General features: G+C 39.5%; 4 protein-coding genes across 6 annotated transcripts in view; 2 read left to right on the top strand and 2 right to left on the bottom strand.

Moving 5' to 3' along the window:
* The window catches only part of eml5 (EMAP like 5), a gene marked incomplete at its 5' end in the record, with an annotated part of 37,560 nt that extends 32,489 nt beyond the window's left edge, over positions 1–5,071 (top strand). For all 3 annotated transcript variants that reach the window (XM_083923598.1, XM_083923597.1, XM_083923596.1), the window contains 14 exons: positions 31–160; positions 279–377; positions 744–764; positions 1,217–1,390; positions 1,651–1,859; positions 2,097–2,254; positions 2,537–2,651; positions 2,728–2,916; positions 3,031–3,203; positions 3,628–3,790; positions 3,873–3,976; positions 4,060–4,213; positions 4,763–4,863; positions 4,955–5,071. In XM_083923598.1, coding sequence (XP_083779724.1) covers positions 31–160; positions 279–377; positions 744–764; positions 1,217–1,390; positions 1,651–1,859; positions 2,097–2,254; positions 2,537–2,651; positions 2,728–2,916; positions 3,031–3,203; positions 3,628–3,790; positions 3,873–3,976; positions 4,060–4,213; positions 4,763–4,863; positions 4,955–4,991 — 1,827 coding nt within the window. In that variant the 3' untranslated portion in view covers positions 4,992–5,071. The remainder of the gene's footprint in view (positions 1–30; positions 161–278; positions 378–743; positions 765–1,216; positions 1,391–1,650; positions 1,860–2,096; positions 2,255–2,536; positions 2,652–2,727; positions 2,917–3,030; positions 3,204–3,627; positions 3,791–3,872; positions 3,977–4,059; positions 4,214–4,762; positions 4,864–4,954) is intronic.
* Positions 5,072–6,442: 1,371 nt separating this feature from the next.
* Positions 6,443–8,188, bottom strand: isca2 (iron-sulfur cluster assembly 2). Its single transcript, XM_083924761.1, has 4 exons — positions 8,124–8,188; positions 7,714–7,894; positions 7,355–7,470; positions 6,443–7,256 (listed from the first exon to the last, which is right to left on the bottom strand). Exons 1-4 carry the CDS (start codon positions 8,183–8,185, stop codon positions 7,082–7,084), a joined length of 534 nt encoding a protein of 177 aa, XP_083780887.1. The 5' UTR covers positions 8,186–8,188; the 3' UTR covers positions 6,443–7,081.
* A 434-nt stretch (positions 8,189–8,622) lies between these two features.
* On the top strand, positions 8,623–11,231 carry LOC310955033 (NPC intracellular cholesterol transporter 2-like). Its single transcript, XM_083924755.1, has 5 exons — positions 8,623–8,692; positions 8,928–9,030; positions 10,140–10,247; positions 10,347–10,519; positions 10,692–11,231. Exons 2-5 carry the CDS (start codon positions 8,949–8,951, stop codon positions 10,776–10,778), a joined length of 450 nt encoding a protein of 149 aa, XP_083780881.1. The 5' UTR covers positions 8,623–8,692; positions 8,928–8,948; the 3' UTR covers positions 10,779–11,231.
* A 320-nt stretch (positions 11,232–11,551) lies between these two features.
* gskip (gsk3b interacting protein) lies at positions 11,552–15,487 on the bottom strand. The gene is made up of 3 exons (XM_083924151.1): positions 15,252–15,487; positions 12,621–12,866; positions 11,552–12,531 (listed from the first exon to the last, which is right to left on the bottom strand). Exons 2-3 carry the CDS (start codon positions 12,861–12,863, stop codon positions 12,373–12,375), a joined length of 402 nt encoding a protein of 133 aa, XP_083780277.1. The 5' UTR covers positions 12,864–12,866; positions 15,252–15,487; the 3' UTR covers positions 11,552–12,372.
* Positions 15,488–16,678: the final 1,191 nt, after the last annotated feature.

Genomic DNA, 16,678 nt, shown 5'->3' with positions numbered 1-16,678 from the left:
TGACTTTCTGCCGGCCTTTTTCCCCCACAGGACCTGGTGTTGGAGCTGGTGTTTGGTTACCGTGGCAATGACTGCCGCAATAACGTGCACTACCTGAACGAGGGGGCGGACATCATCTACCACACAGCCTCAGTTGGCATCGTGCTCAACTTGACAACCTGTAAGTAAGACAGTCTAGAAGATGCACTGACAGTGTTACGATTCACTACCTGTAAAGCAAACGCAGCATCGTGTTTCACTGTGTATCCATGTGTGAGCGTGTGTGTCTGTCATTACAGATTGCCAAAGTTTCTACGTAGAACACAGTGACGACATTCTGTGCCTGACAATCAATCAACATCCCAAATTCCCCAACGTGGTGGCAACTGGCCAAGTAGGTATGTTTGTGAGAAGTCGACCTCCTGTGTCACCAGCCGCTTCACTTTTCTTCCCTGTATCCTGTGTTGTGCAATCGGTGCAGGGGGATTATTGTACACGACAGCCTTCCATCGCCTCCTACAACCTTATGTTTACTATAGAAATAGCTGTGGGATTGTCGCACATGCTGCATTTTCAAAGAAACACACATAAACACATATATTATAACATTTTGTATATATACTTTTAGATTTGTGCAGAATTTTCTGAGAATTACCGTTACATTCTGAAAGTAGAATTTTTTATCAAAAAACACTATTCTTCAGTAACAATGAACGAATAATATGTTGGTTCTGTCAATTAATCTGATTTCCTTGTTTTTCCAGGTGATACTGGTGACATGTCAGGTAAGGACACTTCAAACATGGTGTTAGTAACTACTGAAAGAAAATCTCCATGGTTCAGACTCATTATATTCTTCATGTTACTGCCATCCAGTGGCCACTTTGTGGTCCTTACTTCATGCAAATGTGGTTATTCCTATTAATCATGTGTGGAAGTATTTTTACTTTGTTGATTCTTTCACATTGAGATTGAGAATGAGAATGAGAACATTCACAGGTTTATTCTATCACATTATTGTCTAAAAATGTACAATTTCATAAGCTATGAAAGCATATGTCTAAACTCTAGCCTATACCTTTTTAATTGTAGGGTTTTGTCATATGTGAATTTGGAATTTGCAGCCCCCCATTGAACAGAAAAAAACAATAATACAATATTTTTGCTGCGAGACAGGAAAAAAGTACATTAAAAGTAGTTAAACTGTGATAAATAATTCTCCTTTTCTTTCCCTCAGCCACGTCTCCATCTATCCATGTGTGGGACGCCATGACCAAGCAGACACTGTCGGTACTCCGATGTTTCCACTCTGGTGGAGTTTGCTCCGTCAGCTTTAGTGCCACAGGAAAACTCTTGCTGTCTGTGGGCCTGGACCCTGAACACACCGTCGCTATCTGGAAGTGGCAGGAAGGTAAAACAAAATAATATTCCTTTACACTTTACCTTCTTGGGATTAAAAAGAGAGAGGGACACACACACACAAACACACACACACACACACACACACACACACACACACACACACACACACACACACACACACACACACACACACACACACACACACACACACACACACACACACACACACACACACACACACACACACACACACACACAAACAAACAATTGAGAGATCACACTTTCATTGCACTTTGCTTCATTTTTCAGGTGCCAAAGTGGCCAGCCGGGTCGGTCACACCCAGAGGATCTTTGTGGCTGAATTTCGTCCAGACTCCGACACACACTTTGTGTCTGTGGGGATCAAACATGTGCGTTTTTGGACGTTAGCTGGTCGAGCTTTGCTCAGCAAGAAGGGTGTGATGAGCTCCATAGAGGATGCCCGGATGCAGACAATGCTGTCTGTAGCATTTGGAGCTGTAAGTTACTTCCAACCAATACAGCATCTAATTGTTCAAACATCTAATTGATCCTAAAAAGAAACCAATTTTATGAAATCCTAAAAACGTTGCTAGTTCTTGCTGAATTTTTCATTATTTGGCTTTAAAGCTCACCTGATCCCAAACTGTCTGCTTAAATCTGCTGTGAATTGTTTTTCCACTGCTCTCCCTGCTTTCTTAGGCCACTAGATTAGTGCAGATTTGTTTTCTTTTCAGAATAACTTGACATTTACAGGTACCATAAGTGGGGATGTGTGTGTGTGGAAGGAACACATTCTAGTAAGAATTGTGGCCAAAGCTCATACGGGCCCTGTATTCACCATGTACACTACACTGAGAGACGGCCTCATTGTCACCGGGGGCAAGGAAAGACCGTAAGTGCTGCTCTGTTACATTAACACACTGTATTACAAATCAGTGAGCTCACACTGTGCAGAAGGCTTGGATGGCCTTGATACCAGATAATGGAAAATATCTTTTCGCTTTTATAAATAGTTTTGTATTAATTTAATCAATATTTGCAATAATGTACTTATCCAGATGAATGTAATACCAATAAGACTAAATACAGTATGAGAGGGAAATGCATACATATTATTTAGAGCTGTGTGAATTTCATCAGCTGAGAGATTAAATAAATGTGTTTTCCTCCACAGGTCAAAGGAGGGAGGCGCTCTGAAGCTCTGGGACCAGGAGCTGAAACGCTGCAGAGCTTTTCGTTTAGAAACCGGACAGATCATAGACTGTGTTCGCTCTGTATGCAGAGGAAAGGTAGGTTACAGATAATATGCACTCTCCAAACTTCATCATGTGAATTTTGTAAACATTTTGCTGATTTCTGTGTCAGGGTAAAATCCTTGTGGGGACCAGGAATGCAGAGATCATTGAAGTGGGAGAGAAGAATGCAGCATGCAACATCTTGGTGAACGGACACATGGACGGACCGATCTGGGGCTTGGGCACCCATCCCTCCAGAGACGTATTCCTGTCTGCGGCAGAGGATGGCACTGTGCGTCTGTGGGACATCCCAGAGAAGGTCAACCTCCATCCCCTCAGAGCCATCTCAGTTCTTACCAGTACTTCAATACTTATGTTAAATACCGTTAATAATAAGTATGTGCTGTTCTTGCATGGCCTCATGGGGAAACAGAAGATGCTGAATAAGGTGAACCTGGGCCACCCAGCGCGCACCATCAGCTACAGTCCTGAAGGAGACATGGTGGCCATCGGCATGAAGAATGGAGAGTTCATCATCCTGCTGGTTGCCTCGCTTAAAATCTGGGGCAAGAAAAGGGACAGACGTTCTCCTATCCAAGATATTAGGTAATGATAAAAGAATACAGCTGGGTACATTAATGAAAAATGCAATATTTAGCGTGAACTTGCCTTTTGTTCAATATTTGATTGGCATGTTGAAGTCTTTCCTCAACCGTACTGCCTGTTTTGTTTATTTCTAGATTCAGATATAGTTTGGGGCTAATGGTCCCCATATTGGCCAAGGACAGACTGTCCTGTTGAACCCCATTTGAAACCCAAGTGGGCTCTCCAGGAAAGCTGTGGACAAAGCATGTTGAGGCCTATAAATCAGCCCAATTTAAATATATTATCTTTATTTTTTTCATTTTTTAGATTTAAAGATAGAAAGATTCAGAATCAACATTTCTTTGCAAAGTGAAATGGGTGAAACCTCCACACACCAGAGCGTAAATCAGACAGACTTTTGTAACACTGCCTGTCTTTCTTACAGGTTCAGTCCAAATTCTCGTTACCTGGCTGTAGGCTCTACTGAGAGTGCAGTCGACTTCTACGACTTGACATTTGGCCCGCAGCTGAACCGCATCAACTGCTGCAGGGACATCCCCAGCTTTGTGATGCAGATGGACTTTTCTGCTGACAGCGCTTACGTCCAGGTATAGACTGTGTGAGGTCATGTTCGTCTCAGATGCTAGCTTGCTGGCTGTGATATCCCTAACCTCTCATACCTTGAAACAGATCTCCACAGGTTCTTATAAACGACTCGTGTACGAAGTGCCGTCTGGGAAGCAGGTCACAGAACAATCCCACATTGACAGGATTACCTGGGCCACCTGGACAAGGTCAGTCATAGTGTTTAGACACATGCATGTTGGAAAGGTAATGGCCAAAACTAAAATTGCTCTCTCTCTCTCTCTGGATCCAGTGTCCTCGGGGACGAGGTCATAGGGATCTGGTCCCGCAACACTGACAAAGCAGACGTCACCTGTGCCTGTGTGTCCCACTCAGGCCTTAACGTCGCCACAGGCGATGACTTTGGAATGGTGAAGCTGTTTGACTTTCCATGTCCAGACAAGTTTGTAAGTATGATTGCACAATATTATATTTTACTGTTTGTTATTCTGCCAGTGATTTATTATGACATTAATGTTTACACGATGCCATTTATCTGATGATAAAAGCGTGAAAACTGTCTCTGCACCTTTCTGAGATGAGCTGAAATTTTAAAGCAACTGTGGGTAGAAAAATGTGAAATTCCTGACTTTGACGCCACTCAGTGGTGATATTTAAAAAAAAAAAGCATATTTTCTTGACCAGGGAACGCTGAGATGAATGAGCTGAAAACAAAATGTGTCCCGCACCACTTTTCACCAGGATTGTTTTGCTTTTCTACAAACATAAAAATCAGAAACGTGATACAATCTTTTAAAAATGTTAGAATAGTGGCTTTTAAATGATTGCTACTACACGTTTTATCATGTTGGGTTTTAACTGGAACCTGATCACCTGATATTTCTGTGCATTGTAATATGTGTGTATATCCGACCACAGCTAACAGCAAAGCCCCTTGACTGCTGACTGTAGTTTGAAAGATGCATCCTGGATGATGTTTATGTGATTTATTTTAGGCCAAACACAAACGCTTTCTGGGCCATTCTGCTCACTTGACTAATGTACGCTTCACAAATGGAGATCGCTACGTCGTTAGCGCCGGTGGAGATGACAGAAGGTACGACTGAGGCACAAAATAACAAAGTTTACAAATGAAATGAAATTCAATTATTAAGTAATGCATCCTTTTCATTTATACCTCTTTCTAGCCTCTTTGTGTGGAGATGTGTCCATGCCCCTCACTGAGGATCACACCTGGACCATCCGGCCTCAGAAAGTCTTGCAGCGTGGCTCCCCAGAGGAAAAGCTTCTGCTCAAGGATGCATTTAAACAAAGCGGAGGAGGAGGAGGAGGAGGAGGAGGAGGACAGAGCGGGCAGCTTGTAAATGAGTGTTGATCTGACTTACTGCCTCAAAACTAGGTGCATGCATATGTGAAAGGCTCATTTTCATCACAGCATCAGTCCTGATTGTGAACACAGGTGGAGGGCACACAGCCCGGCACTCACAACATCATCTTTGAAAAAAAAAAAGAAAAACATCTCTCTAATACAGTGTGTGCATATCATTTCAGTGATGGGTTATTTTTTTGATAATGAGCGCATCTGTGTACATGTCCCAGACGGCAGTTTTTGCCACTTGGCGGGCCTATAAAGTTGTGTTATGACAATGCCATTTTTTAAAAATCATGTAGCAAACTGAATTAGCCTTAACATGTTTAACTTATGAGGGTTTGGATTCTTTTTGTATTATGTTGGTTTACTTTTTTGGGTCATGTAGTCATTTGTTTGTTTCTATTTTTACTGGTGATTCCAAATCCTGTGGCCTTCCTCCTGAATGTAACATCCACTGTTATGTTCTGGATGTCAGCATGCCAAAGCATACTATGCACTGTACACCTGACCTGGTCACTGTGTTACCCTGACGGTTCATTTATGGTTCGTTTATGTGGTCGTGTTGTTGACTGGTTGACCTCAAACCTCCCTCGGCAGTGTTCCCCTCATGACGTGTTAAACGTGTGCATACTTGTTTGAGGATTTGTTGTGGATAGTGGGTGTGCATGGCTTACTGGAAGACAATCTGTCCGAACCAAATTCCTCAGAAAACAAACAAACAAAAAAGAACAGCTGTAAATTGATGTTTCAATACACGGTTGCAATTCTCTCTCTCACTTTTCAGTGTGCTGCTATATGACGTGTTATTGTCGCATTTCATGAATATGAACAGTGAGACTTTTTTCAACAGTAAGTTAATGTTTTGTGTAATCAGATATATTGATTAAGTGGAATGTTTTATCAGAGAAAATGTGAAAAATGCAAAATACTTTGATCCCTGTATTAAGACTAACTACAAAAAATGTTGCTGCATATTTTGATTTACATTCTACCAGTGTAAATATCATTTGTATATATTCTTTTTGTATATTTTTTGTGAGATGTTTCTTAAATTCCACTTTAATATAAAAAAGGCAACCATGACTTTGAGTGATATGTATTCAGTGACCAGTTTTATAATGCTGAGGAAGTAACACTTTTAATGAAACAATCAGTGTTCAAAAATACCCTTTTATCAATAATCAATAAATAGAAACAGGCTGCACTGTCATCATTCTAATGTAATAAGTGCATCATGAACAATTAACTATATAACACACCAATTTGCATAGAATACACTGAAATAACTAAGGATACAAATATCTGAAATTCACTCAATTTTATTTTAGTTGAAACAAATATAATATTCTGCCCTACAAAGCCTAAGTGCAGTAACTACGAAATCACTAATAACATGATTTTTGCACAGTTTTGGGCCTTCAAGTATGGAGGTTAGGATTGATTTGGATAAAAATTATTAAATGTTAAACTAGTAAACCATAATCCAACGTCAATGTGCCAAATATTAATTTGCTGGGACAGTAAATAAACTTTAAAGACATTTCTTTGGGCTTAAACTGTTTCGTAGTTACTGCGTTTAGGCTTTGTAAGGCAGTATAGCTTGGCTCTCTCTCAATCATAGATATTTACATATTTTACACACAAAGGCAAATCTAAGCACGGCATATTCAAACACCTCAACTGGGCCTTTGTTTGAATACATGACGGATTACCGGTGGATATTGTGAGCTCAGTTGTTAATTAGCATTGACAATATCTGCAAAATAGAACAATGATTAATCCAGATCTCACCTTTCATTCGGTTCAAGACAACAAAACCAGTAGTTAGAATGCATTACTGTATATTGAGAAGTGTCTATAATATTTTATTGTATTTTGTACGTGTGTACCTAATGAGCTGGTGGATTGGGGTGTTAAGTAACATTGACACAGGGAAGCAGGGTCATAGTTTGACAGAGAAGGAGCTGCCACAGGAGCAACCGTGATCTGCTTGAGGATTCTTGAGCACAAGGAAGGTGGCGCGGATCAGCTCCTGGCTGAAGTCCACAGTGGCTCCTTTCACAAACTCAAGGCTGTCCTGATCCACGATGATGCCCACTCCTCCCTGCTCAAACACTCTAGATGCATGGGGGAACAGAGTTGATTTAATTAATAAGACAACAAGGAAACAGTGAGGCCGGTGTAAAACCATAACCTGAAAGCTAGATTAGTTTACCTGTCATCTTCATTCTTGTTACTATCAACAGAAAACTTATACTGGAACCCGGAGCATCCTCCTCCTTCCACATGTATTCTCAGGTACTCGCCCTTCTCCATGATTTCCCTGAGTCTCTAGATTAAAGGCGGGACATGAGCATGATGAATGAGGTGCAAAGATGACAACTCATCATTGCACAGACAAGTGTAAACACCATCTGCAAAATATCTGAACTGCTGTCAGTGGAGCAGCTTCATGGATAGTTTTTGGCCTCTCTGGCTTTCCATACATGTATCAAAACTGCAAACGTATCTTTAAAATCTGAATTTTCAGACATGAGAGGAGTATGATACGCTGAATCATGGGTTTCTGCTGACCTTCACACATGACTCGGTGAGTTGTACTTTATCTTCAGATGGAGCTGACACCGTCGGCTTCTCCTGGGCTGAAGCGCTGCTGAACCGCTGAAGCCCCGCGGTGTGAAGGGCTGGCCTGGGTTTTTGGGCAAGTCGATGCAACTGTTGGCTCACATTACGGCTGTTCAGAAGAGTAGATGCCCTGCAAAACATTGACGCTACGTTAAGATAACATCGCACGACAGCGGAAGGACGTGTAACGTTAAAATACGAGCACTAGCTTGAGCTAACAGTTACCAAACAGTAGCGTTAGAGGCTATCTTGCTAACTACCTGGCGAATATTCAACACGGTTTTTCCCTCACGCCAGAGCTGTTGTTTACAGGTTATGATCCCTAGTGATGACAACGATATGAGACAAATTAACGTTACCTAGCGAGGCTGATTACTTTTGACTTTGACGCAGATATCATCGCTCCTCTCACCACTGACATCTTCCATAACAAACGTTGGTAAGCCCCGCCTTCCAATCGTTGACTAGGGCTAATCGCCCCATCATTGGCTGAATTTATTGTCTGTCACGCAGATACGCCCACATTGGAACCATTCGGTCATTTGATTCGTCAGATTATCTGCCAATCATGAGGTATTGGCGCTTTAATCCTGTATTTTTTTTATACCTGGATTTTGCCTTTCAGGCACAACTCTGCCAAAATATACACCGTCCACCAACCAAATGTTAATATTGCGGTTTATATTGCAGATGACTGGCTTCTTCGTGTACTGCTCGAGGTCTTGATGTGACATTATAGCGCAGAAGGTGAGGACTTTCCACTGAGAGGTTTCCTGACAGACTAAAATGTGGGCAAACAAACAACTCTCGTCAATAAATAAGCGTCACTTCGATCTCGTGATACAAGGAAATAAAAGGTGCTAGGCGGCTACAGTCCTCACTTCTGGAGCTGACGGCAGACCTCCAACGGCACACGGTTCACTCAGAGGTGCGCATATGTCTGATACTTTAGCAGAAGACTCCCTGTGTTTGTGTTGTTTACCATATTGTCAAATAATCCACCGAAATATGTCTGTTTGTTTTGTTAAACCTTGTTTAACTCCTGCACTCGGTACATTTGGGGAAGTCATATGATTGAACTCTTTCTGTTAAACTGCTCTGAAGCCACACTGGTCAGGAAAAGTTTACTTGACCGTTGCGTAATGGACATTTCGTTGTTTTAGGAACCACACAAAGAAGGCAACATGGATGTCCGGACTGGTTTCATCGCTTTGTTCTGCTTAATGGGCTTCACCTGTGCGCAGCCGGTGAAATTCATTGACTGCGGTAAGTTGCGTTTAAAATGTGTTCTTCTGTTGTTTAAAAGTGTTTATTTAGACTTAATTCATGAGTCCTCCATATTCCTTAAGGTTAAACTGGTTATCAAAGTAGTTAATGTTCTGTTAATAGAATATTTGTCGAGCTGTTTTGGCACTAGACACATTTTATGCCTGCATCCGCATATATCCCAAAGATGGTATTACCTGTCCTGAACAAAAAACCTATATGCACACGAACAACTCCCACATCTGGTCAGATTTCTGTTTTTTCAGACTAATTAGCAGTGTCCTGATTGGTCACTGGTAAGATATGACATTCCTTCTGGAGGTGATTTTGTACTGTAAGTAACTTGTAAGTACTCCTATAGACGAGTGACTCGAGGAAAAAAAGGGAAGCAGCAGAGTTCAAGATGTAGAGGCATGTAGTTAATTTTAGGTCAAGTTCCAAAAATGCAGGATCCTACATTTTAACTATAACGTGTCTATCATTTGACACCCTGATCACATCACCGGGGTTATTTTTTTCACACTTTGGACAGCTTCCTCTCAAGAGCAACAGAAGAGATTACACAGCTGAGTGGGACTCATGACTCAAGGGAGTCAGCATCATTCTTTATAACCGTATGAACCTACAACATAGAGACATGAGCATGTTTTTGATTGAGTCAAATCATTTTGAAATCACTTGATGAATGTAAAAAGATAATTAGTGAGGTAATCCGTAGGAATCCATCAAAGATACTTTTAAGATTACAATATAAAACCTTTTTTACAGGCTTACCCAGAAACTTACTTTCCACTATATCGGCCTAAAGTCAAAGCCCGTCTGTTCCTGAACAGACACATAAGAGCTACTTGAAAAAAAAAGTCTGTTTCCTCATACTTAACATGTTTAACATCACATTGCTTTTTTGTAGTTACTTCCCTTTTTATCCTTCAGTAAATGTTTTGTGACGATTAAGCTGAAGCTTTATAATCGGCTCACTAAAGCATGAAGCAGCCAGTTGGATTTAGTATTTTATTTTTTGAATGATCTCTTCTGATGCAAGTCAAATGTCAGCAGTAGACACTTCTATCTTTTTTAAAAGACAGTTCTTTCCCCATGTTTCTCTTCAGGCTCCTCTTCTGGCAGAGTGTCCATAGTGGACATTAGCCCTTGTGCCAGTCAGCCATGCCAGCTACACAAAGGGCAGTCCTACAGTGTCAACGTGACATTCAACAGTGGTGAGGGGACTTTATCCTTTTTGAGAAATAACTGATTGACTGCATAAATGCCTATATTTCTAAACATTTGACCCCCCTTGTAACTGTTACCTGTTCCAGCTGTGGAGAGCCAGACGAGCACAGCGCTGGTGCACGGTATCATTGCTGGCGTTCCCATCCCCTTCCCCATTCCCATAGAAGATGGCTGCAAGTCTGGAATCCAGTGTCCCATCCAGAAGCAGCAGATGTATCACTATCTGAACGCTCTTCCTGTGAAGACTGAGTATCCTGCTGTAAGTACATGTTATTAGCAAAAATCTTCTTTTTAAAGTTTTTTTCAGTGTAAATAAATGCAGATGTCCCCTTTGCTCTCCTTTTATTGTATCTTTCACTTCTGCTTTCTTTTTAAGAAATACCAAGCACCTGTTTTTATTATTTTAACTAATTATTCTTCTGCATTTCTAGATAAAGCTGGTGGTGGAGTGGGAACTGAGAGACGACCTGAAAAAAGATCTGTTCTGCATCAGGTTCCCAGTTCAGATCGTGAGCTAAACTAGTAACAATGCCTCCTTGCAAGTCTTTGCTTTCTTTTCTTGTTTTAAAAGGGATTCAGCTGCAAGTACAAACAAACTATGGAAATAAATGATTCTAGTTAAGATCTCATTTAATGCATTCACCAAATTGATTATTTTTCTTTTCAAGATGTCTCAAAGCTTTTCTGCACTCAAACACATCTTGAATCCTGCTAAAATAAACAAAAGGCTGATTTTTGCTGTGACTTCCCTAACCGTCGACTTTTAAGAGATGTGAAACCATGCGATTTGTTTGTGAATGACCCTGAGGCACATTCCACTACAGTGCAAATGTCTCACTGGCTGCTGTGTAGTCAGAAGAGATACATAATGTACTACTTCACTAAAACTTTTGTAATTTCTTACTGACCTTGTACCACTAGACGTATTAAAGTAGATATTGTAAAATAAATTCTAATAAAGAAATCTGATCTTTACCAAGTTGCATTGTTTGACTTATGACTGAATTATTTTAGTAAGAGTTGTGCTTTTCAATTTATCCTGCACACATGTTGTAATTAATTTAATGAATTAACCCCCAAACCAGCAATTGACAATGCATTCACTAGGTGATGAGGGAAAACCTCTGTTCTCATTTCAAAGTGAGTTTCTTTCTTCCGCTCTACCTGGATGTGTCTCCTGTCGGACATTTGTAGATATTCATCAGGTAAACATGAAGTGAGAAGTCTGAGGATTTATTGGCTCGAACGAAGGCCAGCAGCAAGGAATCACAGTCTGAATCCAAAGGGAACAGATGTCTTCAAATTGACTCAACTCTGAAGTACGAGCTGCATAACATGTACAATAAACGGAGACTTTAAAGCAGCTCTTGAGGTGAATAAACAAATGCTGTGTGATCTGACAAGTTTGAAGACGGGCACTAAAAGAGTTGCAATGCATTATGCAAAAGTGATATCTAACAAATCAACTTAATTGTTACTTGATACAGTATCAACTTTCAAAGACAAAACAAAAAACCCTTTGTCAATTCAAAAAGGAAAACATGAGTCAATGAATTATATATATTTTTTGTACTTTAACCAAAAGTCAGTCATTAAGGCAGTAGATATGAGGTGAAAGAATATAGCTTTGGCTCTTTCACTGCGACACCTGCTGAATAAGAACGAGCTGGGTATATTTGAGCAGATATCAGGTGGCAGCTTCAGTGCGAGCAGAGGAGGAAAGTGGATCAATATTCTGTAACCTGCTTCTTTCTCAGATCATTTTGAGGATTACAAAAAGGTGCAGAATTCTCAAACACTGTGCAGTTACAAATTTGTATCATGGAAGCTGGAAGATCTTTCCACAGTAAAAGTCAACAGCATTGCAACAGACCCCATACAGACAATCCCTAGCAGTCACTGAAGTTAAGTAACTAGCATGAGATGAAAGTCAGAACAAAGCAGCGTCGATGGGGCTGGGCACCCCTTATTGTAGTGGTAGCCAGGCAGGTGGATGTCACATAATAGGCTATAATATTTGACCAGACTTGGTTATTATTGGTTCAGATCCAAATATACCCACTCATCACCCTCTATTCCACTTGTACAACTTGTGCAGCATCTTGTTCCTTTTTATTGTCCACTTTGCTTCAGCCTCTCCAACCGCTGGAACAAAGCATTCCCAAAGGCTTCTCTGTAACCCGGACTCAGCGTGTCCAGAAGCGAGTAAACGGTCTCATGATACTGGGTGCTCAAGTCCTCATCCACTTGATCGAAGGCATAGCCCACCACCTGTTGGGCAGAGTGATTTATTGTAAAAATGTGTATACAATGAGTAATAAAACAAGAAAAATACTGTGCCTCACTTTGATGCAGCTTACCCTTAGTCCTGCCTCTGTGAGCTCCAGACAATAGCGGGTCCCCTCTCTGGTTTCCACATTGATGTGGGCCACGTCTGACGCGCTGCTGAGACTTTGTGACACGTGCATTTCAGTAACGGCAAAAAGCACATCGTTAACCACCGCTTCTGCCTCCAACCTCATGTCCTTGACGTCACCAAGCACAACGCATTCCTCATCAAATGAAGAGATGATGGAGTCCTCGGGCTGGCAGTCTATCTCCATCCCCTGTAACACAACAACAATATTACTCACGGACTCAGCTGAAGCCCAGATGTTACTGTATGCTATTAAAAAATGCTGACTGGCACAATGAAAGAAAGAGCTCTCAGTAAACTACGACTGTCAGAACAAGCAGTTCTTTTCTGCCATCGGCACAAGCTACATTCACTGGACTACCTGTTAAGTATTACCTATAATGAGTCTGCAGTAAAGTCTTTTAAAGTACACCTGTAACATCTGGTCATAAAACGTTTAAAACATAACACAGCTACACAACATTACAACATGAGCAGGGTTGTCATAGTGCATTGTCTAAAGAAAAAAGAACTGAAACAAACATGCCTCTGACTGTTGTGTGACCTTTTTGCAAAGTTGAAAAGTTGAAATGTCTCTTACGAGTAGTTGATCGTGTGTGTGTAGCTTTATGAACAAAATGTAGTTGGACCAAGCGCCAATCAAAGCCCCTAGTGGATGTCCACTAGGGGCAGGTTTCATAATAGAGCAGTTTCTCATTGACCCCCATGTTGAACAGGCCGTTTCACAGCATAATTAAACCTTTTTAAGGCCTGGTACGAAAAACATTCTAGTCTTTATGTTTAGGTCATATCTCAATGCTGAGTTGACTCATTTTTTTCCGGATTTCATCTCCCAAATGCTCAAAGTCCAGTTGCACCGGCCAGGTTTTGGTGTTGAGGTATCCTCAGTCATTCAGACGCTTCACTCATTGAATATAACAGGCTGCTAAATAGCGACTAATAACTGGCGGCCCATTTATTCCATTATTCCACTATTTGTCCTCCCTAGCATTTATTTGTGATTCGTGACATTTGTTAACGCAGTTGTCTCACACCTGGCTGTCATCAGGGCTGGATGCCTTTAAGGGCAATAAGCCCACGCTAATGAACCCACCGATTGTGAAAGATGCCGCAACCTTTACTTAACCTTTCTGATGTGGTAAAACACAGTGGATCGGTCATTTTTACGGTAGGAGAAGGTATTATTATGGTTTGTTTGTCGTCTGTAATTGTATATTAAACCAACACATGGTGTCAGTTTAGAATTAGATAGATTTCAATAGATGCTTGTAATTTATTACGTCTTCTAGATGGAACCGTTAATGCTGTTTTGGGCTAATCGCCAGATTAAACAATAGTAAAAAGACTTACACAAAGGCACATATGCCTCCATTAAGTAGGAAGTATTTAGATTAACCTACTATGCAGCAATGATTACAAGCAAAACCCTGTTTCCAAAACCACTGCATCGAAACTGTTCCTTAAAGTAAAGAAGAATCCCCAGCAAGTTATACTGCTGTAAATGTTTTGTCTGCAGAGTCTTCATTTTTAGAGTTTCTAGTAATTACATCTGCCTATATAAGGTGGAGTAAAAAGTCAAATGTTTCCCTCTGAATTGTAGTAGAGAAAAAATAGCCTACTCTGTAATTTTACTTTAACTTACATAGTTGGTTTCCATCACAGTATGAAACGCCTTCTAAGACAACCAATGCAATAACGTTAACACTACATTATTAATCTATGCAATTAAAAACATCAACATCCTGAGGACTCGGAGTAACCCTTTTGTGTAGCTGGTACTGTGATTCTGTCAGACATCAGTTATTAAATTAATACGTGAGTTTCATGCAAATGTTATAATGTGGTTAATTGATTAATAGACAGACCGATCTACTGTAAGATGGTTAACATTTGCTACAAATATTGGGAAACTGGGGAAAACTAATCCCCACTCGTCAATGGTAGCAAAACCAATACGACACTAAAATATATCAATAACTTTATAATTTCTTATTAAATACAATTAACTGGGGCGGGCGGTGGAACAGTGGTTACAGCAGTCGCCCCATGTAAAGAGGCTGAAGGTCCTCCCTTTGCTGCATGTCTCCCCCTCCCCTTTCTCTCTCACCCGATTTCCTGTCAGTCCTTTATAATAAAGGGATTGTATTGTATGTATTTGATAGGAATATATGAAAAAAAAAAACTTGTTAATTACAGTTAAAGAAATTGAGTTTGGAATTTAAAATAAATAAATAAATAAATAATGTGACAGGAAGCTGTAACAATTTAACGAGTCAATGGATTATGGAGAAGGGGGTGGGATGAAATAAATGTACACTTCTCCCAACTCCTTTTCAGACATGTCAAAAATAAAATAATAGTATTTTTAAATCATGTATCTCGCTTTCTAGTTGTGTAATATTATGATTTTTGATGTTTAAGTGTTGGAAATAATTCTTAGCATTGATCCCTCTGTGTACATGCGCGTGTGTCACTTAGTTAAACATGTTAAACGTGATTTTTGATGATTAAACAGGCTCATTTGATCCGATGTGTTACATTTATAATCATTTATAACCACGTTCATGTTTCTTACCTTCGCTGTTGTTCGTCTGCTCTTCCGTTAAGCTTCAGCCCAACGGCTCTCTCCGTGGATCCAGTCAAATGAGCGTCACTAACCGGCTCCCGAGCCTCGGATCTGTGGAAAACCGGACACCGGACTCACATGGACGCACACCCTGGCGTCCTTTATCTCTAGTTTGTCTGTTTAATGTCTAAAACACGAGCTGGAAATGAATCCTGAGCCGTTAAGTCTCCCGTGGTCCACGCAGATCCGCCATGTTGTGACGTCATAAAATGTTTTGTTAAAAAAGTGACACTAAAATGGATTTATTACTAATTATTAACAATCCCAAATATTCACCAGATTAAACTTAATAAACATAATATGACATAGCATAATTTGATCATTATTTTATTATTAAAATATAAAAATTAATACAAATATATTAAATTAAATTATATTAAAATATAAAAATGATTTCCATAAAAAAATGTAGTAAATAATTCAAAATTCAGTACATTTTATTTAGTACAGTTAAACAAGTGAATCCATTCCACAAATGTTTGCATGTGGATACATGAGACAGATATAAAAGGCTAAGCAACAAACAAAACAAACAAACAAAAAACAGACAAAACAAAGGGAAATCCCATATTTATATTCAAAGTGTTCATTTGTAACCTTGCATTAAAATCCCACAGATAATTGTTTAAACAGGGATTGTGTCACCGTTTTGTTTCTTCACAAAAGGGTTTAGTTCACGTTAGATAACCTTTATTTGAGTATAATATTTTTAAAACTGTTGCATTCTTCTTGTCATTTCATCAATGGGTTTCGTATATGTGTTAAAATCTCTTAAATACTAGGAAGTGAGGGAATGTTTTTAAATATCTGTTTTTATGGATAAACAATTTCCGCAATATTATCACCACATTCATCTTATAATTTTCCATGTATATTTTCCATATATATCATTTTTTTTCTATGAAAAAATGTAGGACTTCAAGAGTTTTGAAACTTTCCAGTCCAAATTTTGAAAAAAAAATAGTACAAACATTTGACAGTTTGGCATCGTACTTAACAATTACAGGAATGTATATAAAAACAGTCAATTGTCCTTTCAATAAACAATACATTTTTAAATTATAATGACATGACATAAGTAAGAGTACTTAGATACTTAATACAAATACAGAGGCATAGAAGAAAACAATAAATAAAGCAAAAATAAATACATACAAAGAGATTAAATTAAAACTTGGGTTGTATTGTTACTTTTCTTTTTTAAAAAGAATGTAACTCATCAGTGGTATAATTACATTTCTTATTATTAATAATTTGGACAGACTCGAAATAGTTACGAAACTCTTTTGAATCTTTAATAAAAAACTATTGTGACGTCATATCCATCTTCTTCTTCTTCTTCTTCTTCTTCTTCTTCTTCTTCTTCTTCTTCTTCT

Source organism: Echiichthys vipera (assembly GCF_963691815.1).
Source record: "Echiichthys vipera genome assembly, chromosome: 12".
NCBI lineage: Eukaryota > Metazoa > Chordata > Actinopteri > Perciformes > Trachinidae > Echiichthys > Echiichthys vipera.
The sequence above is the reverse complement of the archived record's forward strand: the minus strand, read 5'-3'. Positions and strand labels throughout refer to the sequence as shown.